Below are 15,916 nucleotides of genomic sequence, written 5' to 3' on the forward strand. Positions count from 1 at the left end.
TTCAAATGATTTATGGATTGATATATACATAGTCATAGATTGCATGCAATTAGTTGATCAACGACCATAGACTTATATCCCTCAGAGTTGTCGATTTATATCGATGGGATATAGGTAAGAGACAGAGATACTATATAGATGTCAATCCATACCAGAGAAAAGAGAAATACCATCGTTATTATTATTCATGCTATGATATTCATATTTCAGAATTGATGGTATTTAATGTTTTCAAAGTCATGTTTTCAGAGTATGATATGTATCATTGCTATGTAAGAGTTCACTTTCTGAGTTTTATACTCATTTCACTTATTTCATGTGATGCAGATAAGAGCGACGGGCCGGGACGTTGATTGTGGGCCGGAGTCATATGCATACCAAAGATGGAAGGAAGAAGGCTACTTTTGCTAGCATTTTGGGCATGATCATAAAAATGATATTTTGTATTTTTGTTGTATCATTTGATTGATCATGTATATACTTTTGATTATATGTTGAAATGTATTTTAAATCCTTCTTTCTTTCAAGTAAATTTTTATTTGCGCTGTGTTATTTTTATTAAAACCGGTCGAGGTGTCACAGCAACTCTCTAACGTCACGACGTAAGATTGGTCGTAATCCATTGATAAAATGCCTCAGCTTCTCCAGGGCATCATTTGCAATCAGGAGCACGAAGTGATACCCCCTCTCAAACATCCTCCCAAAATCTTCCACGATGTTGTCTCCCTGTCGCAACGTCATAAACTTCCTAATCAGGCGGGAACGTACTTCCTCAATGAAGTACTTGGAGTAGAACACGTCCTTGAAGCCCTCCCAAGTAAGGGTCTGCAAATTCACTGACACAGATGCATTTTCCCACCACAGTCTGGGATCTCTTGATAAAAAGTAAGTAGCAAATCTAACCCTGTCTGCATCCTAAAGTTCCATGAAAGCGAATATCACCTCGATAGACTTGATCAATCCCTCAGCTATAGTAGTCCCCGAGAACTCTTTTGGATCCATCATCCTGAATCTCTCATAAACTGAGAATAACGAGTAATACGTAATAAATCAACATGCATTTTAAAGTAGCCCATACGTACTTAAAAATCTTAACATACTACATATCATAGACGTGCCATCATTCCATAAACATTTTCATAAATGTGCTTGCAACATACAAAATTAAACATACATAATCATCATCATTTTGCGTAGAGATATGTTTCAAAGCAAGTGACTCATAACATAGTGCGCCTGATCAGACTAAACCACAGTATTGGGCTGGCAGGGATGTCCACTACCACATACATAAGATCCTCGGTCATACTTTACCGGGTGGATTGGTCATTAGTCATACTTTATTGCTTTCCAATCCTGATCAAAACCCGGTCATACTTTACCGGGGTGGAGAGGTCCCCGGACACGTTCTCCGGCTTCCAAACATGTTCATATTTTGTCACAAGGCAATTAGCATACCTCAAAAATATAAAATATTTTCTTTTGCACGTCGAACATAATTACATAGCATTGAGGGTGTAATGACCCGAATTCTTATTTTGAATGAAGTATTAATTAAGACATAATTAATGAGTTGTTAATTAAGCATTATTAAGGAATTGATAATTCGGGAATAAGCTGTTGGTATCCACCGAATTTTAAATGGATAACCCGAACTACTTCGGATTACATTATCTCGAGAAATCCAACTAGACCAATGAGATTCTGACACGTGGTAGATAAGATTGGTTCGGATTTTCTGGAATAGTGCGGATGCAGCCTATAAATGGAAGCAGATTCTTTTGTTTTCTTCACCGTATTCTTCAGAGAGAGCTCTAGTTGTACCTTAGATTTTCTAACCAGTTTCTAGGGCACTTTGGTGTCGAGAAGTTTCGGAGCTAGTATCCACTCGAGAAGGGGTCAGTGAACTGAGATCGAGACATCATCAGCGGGCTAACGATGGACGCAGGTATAATCCTAAATCCTTAGATAGTGATTTAAGGATCATTAGGGAGATCTTTGTAGCATGTTTGATCTGGTTTGTTAGTGATTTCTTTATGTTGGAATTGTCTAGGTTCAGAGCTTTCTGTCAGATTGTTTTAGTGAGGTATTTGATGTACTGACTGAGATATCCAAGCGTAGTATACACACTTATATGCTGCATATTTATCTGTTGCATGATACATGTTTTACTGCTTTGGCATATTATGCATGACATATCATGTTGAGCCTGATATCTTTTGAGATATACCTCATTTGTTGGGGCCGCTCAGCCCTATTCTGTATTGTGGACGATGGGGCATCGAGAGCTACAGTGTCCGACGGGACCCGCGGGCTCTAATGAACTGGACATTGCAGGTCCACGTCTTGATGATGAGTGTGGGAGCCAAAACATGCCTAGGGCAGATCAGATACTATACACTCAGGCGCCTCTAAACTGAGCATGAGATTCTTGACTTGATCCTTGATATCCGAGCATATTGCATTTTGCATGCATCATATCAGTTTGTATACTCGTACATTCTCGTATTGGGTGATTGTCGCTCACGTCTTTGTTTTCATCTTGGGCACCCCATTCAACGTGGCAGGTCTTAGGTTGGACGGTTCGGATGACCAGGGCAGTGGCTAGAGCAGTTGGGTTTTCGGTGATGATCCAGTGGAGGTTTTCTTTGGTTTATAGTTTTCTCGTTCAGAATCATGTATTTGTTATGGTTGTATTAATGTTTAAGACTGTCGTTATTGTTTTGTTTTCATTTGGGTTGTAAGATGATTAAGTACTTTGGTTTCCGATGTTTAAATGTTGGTATTAAGTTTAATGTTGCATGTTTATTAGTCTGTTTAGTAGTGGCTCGGGTAAGGGCGCTACATTTGGTGGTATCAGAGCATGCAAAGATTTTTGGGACATTATTAATTGTGTTTTGAGGATTTAAAGTTGATTTTATTTTCCTTTCAGATGTCAGGAGATGGAAGCAGTCACGGTAGTGTGGGACATGGCCGTTATGGCGATGATGAGGCTGGTCGAGAACATCGTCGTAGAGATCGTGACGCAAGGCGTCAACGAGATCATGATGAAAGGAGACGTAGGAACCGTGTCAACATTATGGATTTCATGAAGATTGGACCTACACCGTTGACCAGAGATGAGAATGCTGATGTTGCTGAAGCTTGGGTTGATATCATGGAGCAGTGTTTTCGAGTGCTGCACTATGACGAGGATGAGAAGATGGAGGTAGCTGATTTCACCATAGCATCAACGTTTGTTAAGAAGCATAAACTACCCTACGTGTCATTAGATGTTTTGTTGTCGGTGTCTACACCGTGGGACAAGAGGTTTTAGCTAAGCGACTTGTAGTAAACTGTTTCCTAGAGTTTGAGGGAAATTACTTGTCTGCCAATTTCATGATATTGGCTATGGAAAATTTCCATTGTATTATGGGAATCGACCTATTGACTAAGTATAGAGCGACGGTAGATTGTTATCAACGTCTCGTTGAGTTTCGTCCAGAAGGAGACGAGAATTGGTTCTTCTTTGGTGAGGGAGCTCGACCTCCAATGCCAGTAGTGTCTGCTGTAAAGGCACAACGAGCTTTAGCAAAAGGAGGACAAGGATACCTCATTTATGCTGTTGACGTATCAAATGATGTAATCGACGTGAAGAACATTCCAGTTGTCGATGAATTTTCTGATGTTTTTCCCGATGAAATTCTTGGATTTCCTCCAGAGAGGGAAGTGGAAGCGGAGATAGAGTTGGTACGAGGAACCGCACCTATCTCCAGAGCGCCTTATAGATTGGCACCAACAGAGATAAAAGAGTTGAAACAACAGTTACAAGATCTTATTGACAAAGGGTACATTAGACCCAGTGTGTCTCCCTGAGGAGCACCAGTGTTGTTCGTTAAAAAGAAGGATGGGTCTATGCAGCTTCGCATAGATTATCGGCAGTTGAACCGAGTAACAGTCAAGAATAAATATCCGTTACCACGGATTGATGATTTGTTTGATCAACTGCAAGGGACTTCAGTGTACTCGAAGATCGATTTACGGTCTGGATATCATCAACTTCGAGTTCATCAACGTGATATCTCTAAGACTGCATTTCGAACAAGGTATGTGCATTAAGAGTTTCTATTGATGCCGTTTGGTTTGACGAATGCTCCAGTAGTATTTATGGATTTGATGAACCGAGTATTCCAGGAGTATCTTGACAAGTGTGTCATTGTATTTATTGATGACATACTGGTATACTCTCGTAGCCTTGAAGAGCATGCACAACATTTAAGGATTGTGTTGCTAACCTTAAGGAATCACCAACTGTATGCTAAGTTGAACAAGTGCGAGTTTTGGCTCGACAGAGTTGTCTTCTTGGGACATGTTATATCCAAAGATGGGATATCAGTGGATCCTAGCAAGATCGAAGCAGTGTTGAGTTGGGCACGACCGGAATCAACTCAAGAGATAAGAAGTTTTCTAGGTTTGGCATGTTATTACCGGAGATTCATCTCAGGATTTTCTCAGATTGCCAAACCATTGACTCAACTGACGTGTAAGAATGTGCAGTTTGAATGGACTCATGATTGTGAAAATAGTTTCAATGAACTGCGTCAACGTTTGACAACTGCACCAGTTTTAGCTCTGCCATCTAGATCAGGAGGGTACATTGTGTACACCGACGCATCACTTCAAGGACTTGGGTGCGTTTTAACCTAGAATGGTCATGTGATTGCATATGCATCCAGACAGTTGAAAAAGCATGAAGAGAATTATCCAGTTCATGATCTGGAATTGGCAGCGATTGTGTTTACTTTAAAGATTTGGCGACATTATCTCTACGGAGAGAGATTTGAGATTTTTACAGATCACAAGAGTTTGAAGTATATCTTCACTCAAGCAGAGTTGAATATGCGCCAAAGAAGATGGATGGATTTGTTAAAGGATTATGATTGGGAAATCAAGTATCATCCAGGATCAACGAATCTTACAGCTGATGCTCTTAGTCGCAAGGTGAGATTATCTGCACTTCAGACAAGTTTCATATCATGTGTAATCCAAGATTGTTGTTCTCTGGGATTTCACTTCCGTCATAAGAAAGGAATGGAACACATTCGAGTAACGAGCATTTTATCTGAACCTATGTTGTATGCCAAAATCAGAGAAGCTCAGGTTTTCTGATCCGAAGGTGGAAAAGTTAGCAAGTTTAGCTAACAGAGACAACACATCTGGCTTTGCGTTCCAAACAGATGGAACCTTGTGTTTGTCAGGAAGAATCGTAGTTCCAGAAGATTCTAAATTGAGAGACGAGATTTTATCTCAAGCTCATAGGAGTAAGTTGAGTATCCACCTTGAAAGCATGAAAATGTATAAGGATTTAAAGACCAAGTTTTGGTAGAAAGGTATGAAGAGAAGTGTTTACCAGTTTGTAGCCAAGTGTTTAGTTTGTCAGCAAGTGAAAGCTGAACATCGATGACCAGGAGGATTACTTCAGAATCTTCCTATTCCTGGGTGAAAGTGGGAGCATGTAACGATGGATTTTGTCACCCACTTGCCGCTGTCTTCTAAGAATTGTGATGCAATTTGGGTTGTTGTGGACCGACTGACTAAGTCAGCACATTTCATTCCGTATAGTCGGGAATATAGTTTCGATCGCATGGCAAGACTATACATCCAAGAGATTCTTAAATATCATGGTGTGCCAACATGTATAGTCAGTGATAGAGATCCACGCTTTACCTCAAGGTTCTGGGGAAGTTTTCAAAAAGTGTTGGGAACGACATTGAGTCTGAGTACTGCCTATCATCCAGAGACCGATGGTCAGTCTGAGAGGACTATTCAGACACTCGAGGATATGTTGTGTGCTTGTGCTTTGGATTTTGGACCAGCATGGCATGATCATCTGCCGCTTGTGAAGTTTGCATATAACAATAGCTACCACAGTAGCATTGGTATGGCTCCGTTCGAAGCATTGTATGGCAGACGTTGTCGTACTCCTTTGTTTTGGGACGAAGTAGGAGAACGACAAGTGCAAGGACCTGAATTAGTGCAACAAGCGATTGACGTAGTGGAATTGATTAAGAAGAGAATTAAAACTGCACAAGATCGTCAATCGAGTTACGCGAATACCAAGCGTAGACCTCTACAGTTTCAGTCAGGGGAAAAAGTTTTCCTTAAAGTTTCACCGTTCCGCAGGGTGATGAGATTTGGACTCAAGGGAAAATTAGCCCCAAGATTCATCGGACCTTTTGAGATCTTGGAATGTGTTGGGAATTTGGCGTATCGATTGGCTTTACCGCTGTATCTGTCCAGCATTCATAATGTCTTTCATGTATCGTTTCTACGATGGTATGTAGCAGATAAGTCGCACGTTCTTAGTCCGACAGACTTTCAACTTGAAGAAGACTTGACTTATGTTGAGCAGCCGCTTTTAATCATGGGTAGGAAAGAGAAGAAGCTTAGAAACAAGACCATTCCACTTGTTCTAGTGCAATGGCAACGCCGAAGTACTGCAGAAGCGACTTGGGAGTTAGAGAGTCGTATGCGCTCAGAGCATCCTCATTTGTTTTGAGTTGTATTTTATTCAGTTGTATTGTACTTCAGTTTTGATTTCGAGGACGGAATCTTTGTAAGGAGGGGAGGATGTAATGACCCGAATTCTTATTTTGAATGAAGTATTAATTAAGACATAATTAATGAGTTGTTAATTAAGTATTATTAAGGAATTGATAATTCGAGATTAAGCTGTTGGTATCCACCGAATTTTAAATGGATAATCCGACCTACTTCGGATTACATTATCTCGAGAAATCCAACTAGACCAATGAGATTCTGACAAGCGGCAGATAAGATTGGTTCGGATTTTCTGGAATAGTGCGGATGCAGCCTATAAATGAAAGCCGATTCTTTTGTTTTCTTCACCGCATTCTTCAGAGAGAGCTCTAGTTGTACCTTAGATTTTCTAGCCAGTTTCTAGGGCACTTTGGTGTCGAGAAGTTTCGGAGCTAGTATCGACTCGAGAAGGGGTTGGTGAACTGAGATCGAGACATCATCAGCGGGCTAACGACGGATGTAGGTATAATCCTAAATCCTTAGATAGTGATTTAAGGATCATTAGGGAGATCTTTGTAGCATGTTTGATCTGGTTTGTTAGTGATTTATTTATGTTGGTATTGTCTAGGTTCAGACCTTTCTGTCAGATTGTTTTAGTGAGGTACGTGATGTACTGACTGAGATATCCAAGCGTAGTATACACACTTATATGCTGCATATTTATCTGTTGCATGATACATGTTTTACTGCTTTGGCATATTATGCATGACATATCATGTTGAGCCTGATATCTTTTGAGCTATACCTCATTTTTTGGGGCCGCTCAGCCCTATTATGTATTGTGGACGATGGGGCATCGAGAGCTACAGTGTCCGACGGGACCCGCGGGCTCTGATGACCTGGACATTGCAGGTCCACGTCTTGATGATGAGTGTGGGAGCCAAAACATGCCTAGGGCAGATCAGAGACTATACACTCAGGCGCCTCTAGACTGAGCATGAGATTCTTGACTTGATCCTTGATATCCGAGCATATTGCATTTTGCATGTATCATATCAATTTGTATACTCGTACATTCTCTTATTGGGTGATTGTCGCTCACGTCCTTGTTTTCATCTTGTGGCACCCCATTCCACGGGGCAGGCCTTAGGTTGGACGGTTCGGACGACTAGGGCAGTGGCTAGAGCAGTTGGGTTTTTGGTGGTGATCCAGTGGATGTTTTCTATGGTTTATAGTTTTCTCGTTCAGAATCATGTATTTGTTATGGTTGTATTAATGTTTAAGACTGTCGTTATTGTTTTGTTTTCATTTGGGTTGTAAGATGATTAAGTATTTGGTTTCCGCTGTTTAACTGTTGGTATTAAGTTTAATGTTGCATGTTTATTAGTCTGTTTAGTAGTGGCTCGGGTAAGGGTGCTACAGAGGGCTTCGTTCGATTCCGTTTGGACGAATACTGCACAGGCTAAAACAAATTTTTTGTAAAGAATTTCCAGAATGACTGGCGCTCGGGCAGTAAGATCTTACCTCTCGGGCGCCGCCCAGTTCCAACAAAATCTGCAACTCAAAAATCCTCAAAAACACATTTTGCACAGTTTGAGCAGTCACACAAGAAAAATCATAACTCGCTCTTCTCTTGTCCGAAAAGTACGAATTTACTATCAAATCAAAGATATCGAAAAGTACTACGTGCTGTGTTTTGAAAGTTTTCCCAGAAAGCTGACTGAAAATTCACAAGACTCGAAATGATAGCAGATTCGGTTTTTGAGATCTAGAAATCATTCCAAGAATCGTTTCAACATCATAGCTCAAACTTTGCATAACATAAATAAATTTTTACACACAATACGCTTCAAAATACTTAATATGACAAGATCAATGTATAAATAAAAGAATATACATGCCTTTGTTGATTAAACTCACGAAACGATGGGTAACGACGCGAGGGAATGCGAGACTCGATCCGAGACGACTTGTGGAACGATTTTTGCTCGAAAAACCAACGAAATCTTTAGAAATTTTGAAGTGAAGAGGCGACTGCTGAAAAAACCTCAAGAACCCTAGGTTTTCTCTAAAAATATGAAACGTGTATGTGTGTGTGTTGTGTGTGCTGAAACGCACGTGTGTGTATATGTGTGTGTGCGTGAGTGTGTGTGTAGGGAAATAATTAGGGGCTAAACATACTTAGGTAAATAATTAGTAATAAAAATAATATTAATCTAATTACTTAACCCCACTAAAAGATTTAATAAACTAATTTACAAGTTTTAAAATCCCTATTACTCAACTTAGTAATTTTTTTGGAAAAGCTTAAAAATCTCAAAATCACCTAATAAATTAAATTACGATTTAAAATTCTTAAATTCCAAAAAAATCAATTAAAATAACAATTTTCTTGACTTGAAATAAAATATCACATTTTCGAGAATCTCCTAAATCGCCACCGGTCTCTTTTCCCGATCCCGCATCGGATATTCGTCTAAAACATAAAACTCAAGAAAACATTTTAACGTGCATCAAATAAACATGTAATAATTTAAAATAATGCAAAATAATCAATCATGCATCGCTAAAAATCATTTTGAGAATTAAATAAATAATTTAACCATTTAATAAATACAAGGGTTTATGTGTACTGATTTTGGACTCTACACACGATCAGTTGCAATATTCTCACAGAAAATCTGAAAATTCATAGATATATTCATAGCATTCAGGCTGTCATTCGAGCTAAAATACTAGCACATTAATTTATTGTATTCGATCTTTTGAGATCAATTGTGCTACGAAAGAAAATCAGTTTGTGTATTGATAAATTGTTAGAAACTAGGAGTTTCAGTTTAGCAGTGTTTAAGTCCAAACTGAAGTGGGTTATTATAGCTTTTGTAATCAATCAAAGTATTTTAGTTAAATCCTATCATTGTGATAGAAAGGGTGACATAAGAGAGATTGAAGTCTCCGAACATCCATAAAATCTTCGTGTTCATTGTTTTAATTATTCTTTAAGTATTCAATCTATCAGTTAGTTTATTTTCGTACTCTACAAGTTAACTGAATGATATCGACAATGAGATTCTTGAATTTAGTTTATCACTAAACTTATTCACTATTTCAAAAAGAGCCAAAACTCTTAAAATGTTTATACAACCTCCACCCTCCCCCCTCCCTTTATAACACTTTGACCTATCAAACCGATCCTAAATCACTTATAATTGCCAAAACATTTCTATCCTAGATAATCTTATGTTCAGACTTCTTGCAGTGAAACAAACATGTTTTAACTTATTGGTATTTGCGGGCCCTTTAACTATCCTTTGGAGCTTGCCTCTAATTGGGCTTGTTTGTTCTTATAAGGGACAAAACATTTCTTTCCCTTATCTTTTGGGCCATTTTTATTCCCTGACAATAAGCCCACTAAAAAAACAAAATTTTCCTGCTTTATGGTGGCCTCATAAGTCATAAGAATATTGACTAGCTCTTCAAAGTTGTCATCTATTTTATTCAAATTGAAGTTCACCATAATCCCATCAAATGAGGAAGAGAATGACAACAAAATGATGTCATCAAGTAACTCGTTAGGAATCACAAATTCCAGTGCGCCACCTTATCAATAATCCAATCATATATACACCACGCTCATGGACCGGAGCCCCATCTTGCATGCGTGTAGTCATGAGTTCATTGAAAGTGGTGTGTATTATTGTACGAGTTTCATGCACATGCAACTCTTGCATGTGCGTTCGAATATCAGCAGCATTCAATATTTTCTCAAACTGTCCTACAGTTCATTTGACATAGAAGCGGACATATTACACTTTAGCTTGCTTATCATAGTCCCACCATCATGCATGCTTCACCAGTTCAGCTAGACTGACATTAGTGTGTATGTCGTTTTTCTCCGAATTCAAAACAGTTTTTTCCCAGACAATCTAGAAATTTTGAATTCAGTTAGCTTGTTTTAATAACATAAATGAATTTTGTGGCGAAATAGTAAATGTATTGATATGGAAACAGAATAAACGTTACTGATTATTTTAAAATATTTTATAAGACGAAAAATAAGGACTTTTGTTTTTACGATATTTTGACATTTTCACCGCCCTCTGATGAAAACAGAAAATCCAATTTCCTTAGTGAGTATGCAATGCCAATTGCTAAATTGTGATCGCAAATTTTATAATCCAATCACAATTTCCAAAAGGTAGAGCCAATTGCAACTCCTTGCAACTCATACATAATTTTGCTTCAAGTTTGAGGAGGGTCCAATTTTATGATCTCTTTTCTCATCACATGTTGAGCCCGGCCCATCAATGTCGAACCTTACTCGATGGTCTCCACGAGATCCCCAATTGATGAGCCGAAGTCATGGGAGTTCCACGTAGTTCTCATCAAATATATCAGCAGAAGTCACAGCTTTTCGGCGTCCATCCTTCCCAATTTTATGAGCCAGACACTGGCCGTGAGTAGCGTTCATCATGCAACCATCGTTGATGAAAGGCAATAAAATATTAAACTTTATTTTAATGGGCTTTATTTAAATTTTGGACCTTCTCCAATGAGGAATTTCATTGTTAAAATTTGTCTCATCATTAATTTTAAAAACTTGTGTTACGTTGTTTGTATGCTTGCCGGAATCATGCAACTCTTGTTATTATATTAATAATAATTTACATACAGATTATAAATCATAAATAATAAATGATGATCGATAACCGAGAATTAATTGATTCGTACAAGCCATATACGGATCCATGTCCATAACCTAAGTTAATGCAGAGATGCAAATGCAATATTACATAAGCTTCCAATATTTTACATGTATTGGATCTTCAAAACTCCTTCCGAGGATCAGGCCTACCGTCTCCAAATCTTGATCTCCCACTAATTCTAATATATTAAATATCTACGGCATATTGGGATACAAATTTAGGAGGTGAGATCGGACCATAAACCAGGTCCACTTTTAATTATTCAATATTTAAATATACAACATGTAAAATATTTAAATACACCAAACAAATTTATTATGGCTCTCGATCATCCTTTTAACATATAATATCAAATATTATATTAAATTGATAATAGCGCATATCATCTACAAATCATTTATATCATAATTTATCAATAACCGCCATTATTATCAAGTTAAATAAACACTTTTATGTAACTTCAAATAATTAAATTTCTTGTAAAAATTTTTTTACCATAAATAATTAAAATTCAAATATTTATTTCATAAAAAAATTTTGTGTTTTGTTCAAAATTTATTTTCGCAAACAATTTAATCCGAAACGTCTGCTCATTTTAAAATTCTATTGAACATTTTTTAAAATACAATGGTCGAAACCATGCCTATGTAAATCCACAAAATTTGAAACATGCATTTTGTAAAATCATCCACTGTTGAATAAAATAACTACAGTTAACATTATGAAAAAAACAACCAACCTAAACCATTACTGTTTTAAAAAAATAAAACTTCTAGCATGTGAAAAATCTGTCAAACCCTCAACAACATAAAATCATCAACCAATTAAAAAAAACTGTTTAAACTTGTTCCCATGAAATCATATTCTTGCGGAAGAATACAAGGTCCTCGGGTTAACGTGCGCCACCAGCTCCGCCCGTTCAGTCATCATCACCTCCAGTCTCCTAATCAAAATGCTCATTTGCATCACTAACACCTAGAGAGTCTAAAGACTCAAGACACCTGTAACGTTAATAGCAAGTACATATACATAACATGCAACAGCGAAAAATACTATAATCAACATATATTTCATCATCTTTAATCATATCATCATATAGGTATACATTTTCTTTAATTGAATTAAGTTCATTAGTTGTGACTTTCGTATCATTGTGTTGTCGATGGATCCATCTACGTGAAACTTTGGTACCCGACGGCGGGCACATCAGCGACAGCTTTACCTGTCCACAGAGCATTTGCCTTATATGTCATCGCATCATTGTATTAGTCACAACCAACTCACATCATTCAAAACATGTCATCATATTCATCACTTATTAAAATCATGCATATACACTACAAGAAAAACGCCCAACAACAACACCTCTACGACAACGGTTTTTTTGAAAAACCGTTGTCGTATAGTTTTTAACAACGGTTTTAATGAAAACCGTTGTCGTACATGAGTTTTGACAACGGTTTTCTAAAACCCGTTGTCTTTTAGGGGGTCAAAGACAACAGTTTTATAAAAATCGTTGTCTTTTAGGGTGTCAACGACAACGGTTTTCTAAAAACCGATATCTTTTAGCATTTTATTAGGGTAAAAGACAACGGTTTATGAACTGTTGTCTTTTGGCATGTTTTTTTAGACAATCGACAACGGTTTTTGAAAACCGTTGTCTTTTAGGGTGTCAACGAAAAACCGTTGTCTTTCAGCGTTTTTTTAGGGCAAAAGACAACGGTTTTATGAACTGTTGTCTTTTCGCGTGTTTTTTGGACAATCAACAACGGTTTTTGAAAACCGTTGTCAATTAGCGTTTTTTTTTAAAAAAACTACAACAGTTTTGAAAAACCGTTGTCTATTAGCGTGTTTTTTTGGACAAACGACAACGGTTTTTGAAAACAAACTTTGCCACATTTAGCGACGGCTTTTCCAAAACCGTCGTTAAAGATAGCGACGGTTTTCATAACCTGTCGCTAATTTTTCAAACAACCTTCGTGGCTGTTGATCTAGTGATAGCGACGGTTTTCAGTACATTTGTCGCATGTTTAAAATTAGCGACAAATTTAGAACATCCGTCGCTCAATATAGCGACGATTTTATATTAACCGTGGCTACTTTTAGCGACCGTTTCCACAGTCCGTCGCTAATTTAAAATTAGCGACGGTTTAACAAAATACCGCGCAAACCCTCTATAAATATCTCCATTTTCATTCCATTTTCCCCCACAACACTTAAAATTTTTTTTCTCTTACACAATTTTATCACTTCACACAACACTTAAATTTTTTTTCACTACTTCATAATATTTAAAAATTTTCTCTCTTACACAATTTTATCACTTTACACAACACTTAAAATTTTCTCACTACTTCATAACAAATAAAATTTTTCTCTTACACAATTTTTATCACTTTACACAACACTTAAAATTTTTCTCACTACTTCATAACATATAAATTTTTTTTCACTTCTTCATAACACTTAAAATTTATCTCTATTACACGATTTTATTTCGATTGTTAATTTCTTTTTATATTTATTAAATTATTAAATGAATTTTTTTTTATTTTTCGAAACAATTTAGCGACGGAAATATGATACAAGACCGTCGCTAATGTTAGCGACGGTTATGATATGAAGACCATCGCTAAGTTAGCAACTGTTGACTTAACTGTCGTTAATTGGCGACGGTTTGTAACAAAACAGTCACGAAAATTATTAGGGACGGGTTTCAAAAATCGTCGCAAATTCTACCTACCACGACAGGTAAAAACCGTTGTCGTTGAATGGACTTTTAACAACACCCTCAGTTACAACAGTTTTAAAATGGCCTACGACAACGGATAAAATTCGTTGTCGTTTTGCGTTTTTGTAGTAGTGATACGTAAATTTTTCTTAAAATCAAACATGCAACGTATTTTCAGATTTACGTAATAAGGTCATATTCATGATATCATAAACATTTAAAAACATGTAAAATCGTGTTTATGGCACCTGCCAGGAGTTCTAACTCAACCCGGGTGCAAAATGACCATTTTGCCCCTAGAAACTCAATATGACCATTTCATCCCTGGACCTCAGAACACCTAAGAGTTTCTTAGACGCAAAATCGAGCCCGATTCAAAACTTACACGATTCGTTTTAAAACTTAGACCGGGGACCCGGTTTTAACCTGAATCAACCCATAACTTAACCAAATCTCTCAAAGCTTAAACCATGCATCAACCATACCCTACCAGCCCTTAAACAACCTAGACTAGCTCAGTAAAGACCTTCAAACAGCACCTGAAAATTGCTGGATTTTTCTGCACCAAAGCGAGCCGAACCCTAGTGCACTAAACCCTTGAATTCTCGACCCTAAACCAAACCAACAGAGACCAGACCTGAACCAACTCTTCGTAGCCCACCTCTGGACCTCTTGGACCAAAACATGGCCTGGTTCAGCCCTCGTTGGCCAAGCCTACCTTCGCAACTTGAGAAAACGTCAAAAACATGCACAATTTTCACAGCTTGAGCGAGTTTACGATAAAAATCATATATCCCTCGTTTCTTATCAGAAAATTACGAATTTGCTATCGAATCAAAGATAACATAGAGTGCTACAGATCAGATGTTGAACACATTTCCAGAAAATAAACCTATAAGTCACAGAATACTAAGTAACTGAGGGCGATGTGTTTTGTGACAAAGAAAATTCACAACATGTGCAGTTTTACGATAAAAATCATATCTCCCTCGTTTTTTATCCGAAAATTACGAATTTTCTATCGAAACGAAGATAACACAGAGTGATATAAATCCTATGTTGAACATATTTACAGAAAACCAACCTATAAGCCGCAAATTTTGAAATAACAGGAGGTGACAGGTTTTGTAACACAGAAATTTCACAGCTTGTGTTGTTTTACGATAAAAAACATATCTCCCTCGTTTCTTTTCAGAAATACTAAATTTCTATAGAATCGAAGATAACGTAGAGTGCTATAAATCATATGTTGAACACATTTCCAGAAAACCAACATATAAGTCGCAAAATTCTAAATAACAAAGGGTGACGGGTTTTGTCACACAGAAATTTCACAGCTTGTGCGGTTTTACGATAAAAATGATATCATTCTCAAGAAGACCGATCGACCCTCCCAAAAACGTGAGTAACTCGTGACTCCAGCCCCTTGACACCTTAACTCCCAACGTATACAGCCCCCTAACACCTCAAACCGGCAGCCCCTTACAAAAGAAGTCAAGAAAACGTGAATTGCATCAAAGTGTAGGTGTTAGGTGTATTTCATGTCAAAAGTATGCAAAAATGATACCATATAATAGATCAAAATATTTCTCATACGTAAAAATAAAAACCAGCATATTATGATGTGAATGATGAGAAAAACGAGATTTTGGGCTTGCCTTTGCGTTTATACGCTCGAAAACTCGAATATATACACGTAGGACATGAATCGGAGAAGCAAAGAAGAAGTTTCTTCTTGAAAATCAAAGGGGCCCTAACCTTGCTGCTGAAAGAAGGAGAGGAACTGTTGTTTTCACGTGAGAATGGCATATGGGAAATCGAATTGGGAGGCCAATGATTAAAAATTAGGTTTAGGTTTTAGTTAAGATGGTAATTAAGTTGCTAATGAGTCCTAAACAAAAATTTAAATGGATTAAAAGGGTTTTGAGCCCATTAATCAATAAAATAAATCCATTAAATC

At 37.4% G+C, this 15,916-nt stretch overlaps 1 protein-coding gene across 1 annotated transcript; it reads left to right on the top strand.

Annotated features, from left to right (window-relative positions):
- Positions 1-3,411: 3,411 nt before the first annotated feature.
- LOC140824167 (uncharacterized) lies at positions 3,412-3,855 on the top strand. Its single transcript, XM_073185763.1, has one exon. The coding sequence runs from the start codon at positions 3,412-3,414 to the stop codon at positions 3,853-3,855; it is 444 nt and encodes a 147-aa protein (XP_073041864.1).
- Positions 3,856-15,916: the final 12,061 nt, after the last annotated feature.

The sequence above is a fragment of the Primulina eburnea genome, chromosome 2 (assembly GCF_022965805.1).
Source record: "Primulina eburnea isolate SZY01 chromosome 2, ASM2296580v1, whole genome shotgun sequence".
NCBI lineage: Eukaryota > Viridiplantae > Streptophyta > Magnoliopsida > Lamiales > Gesneriaceae > Primulina > Primulina eburnea.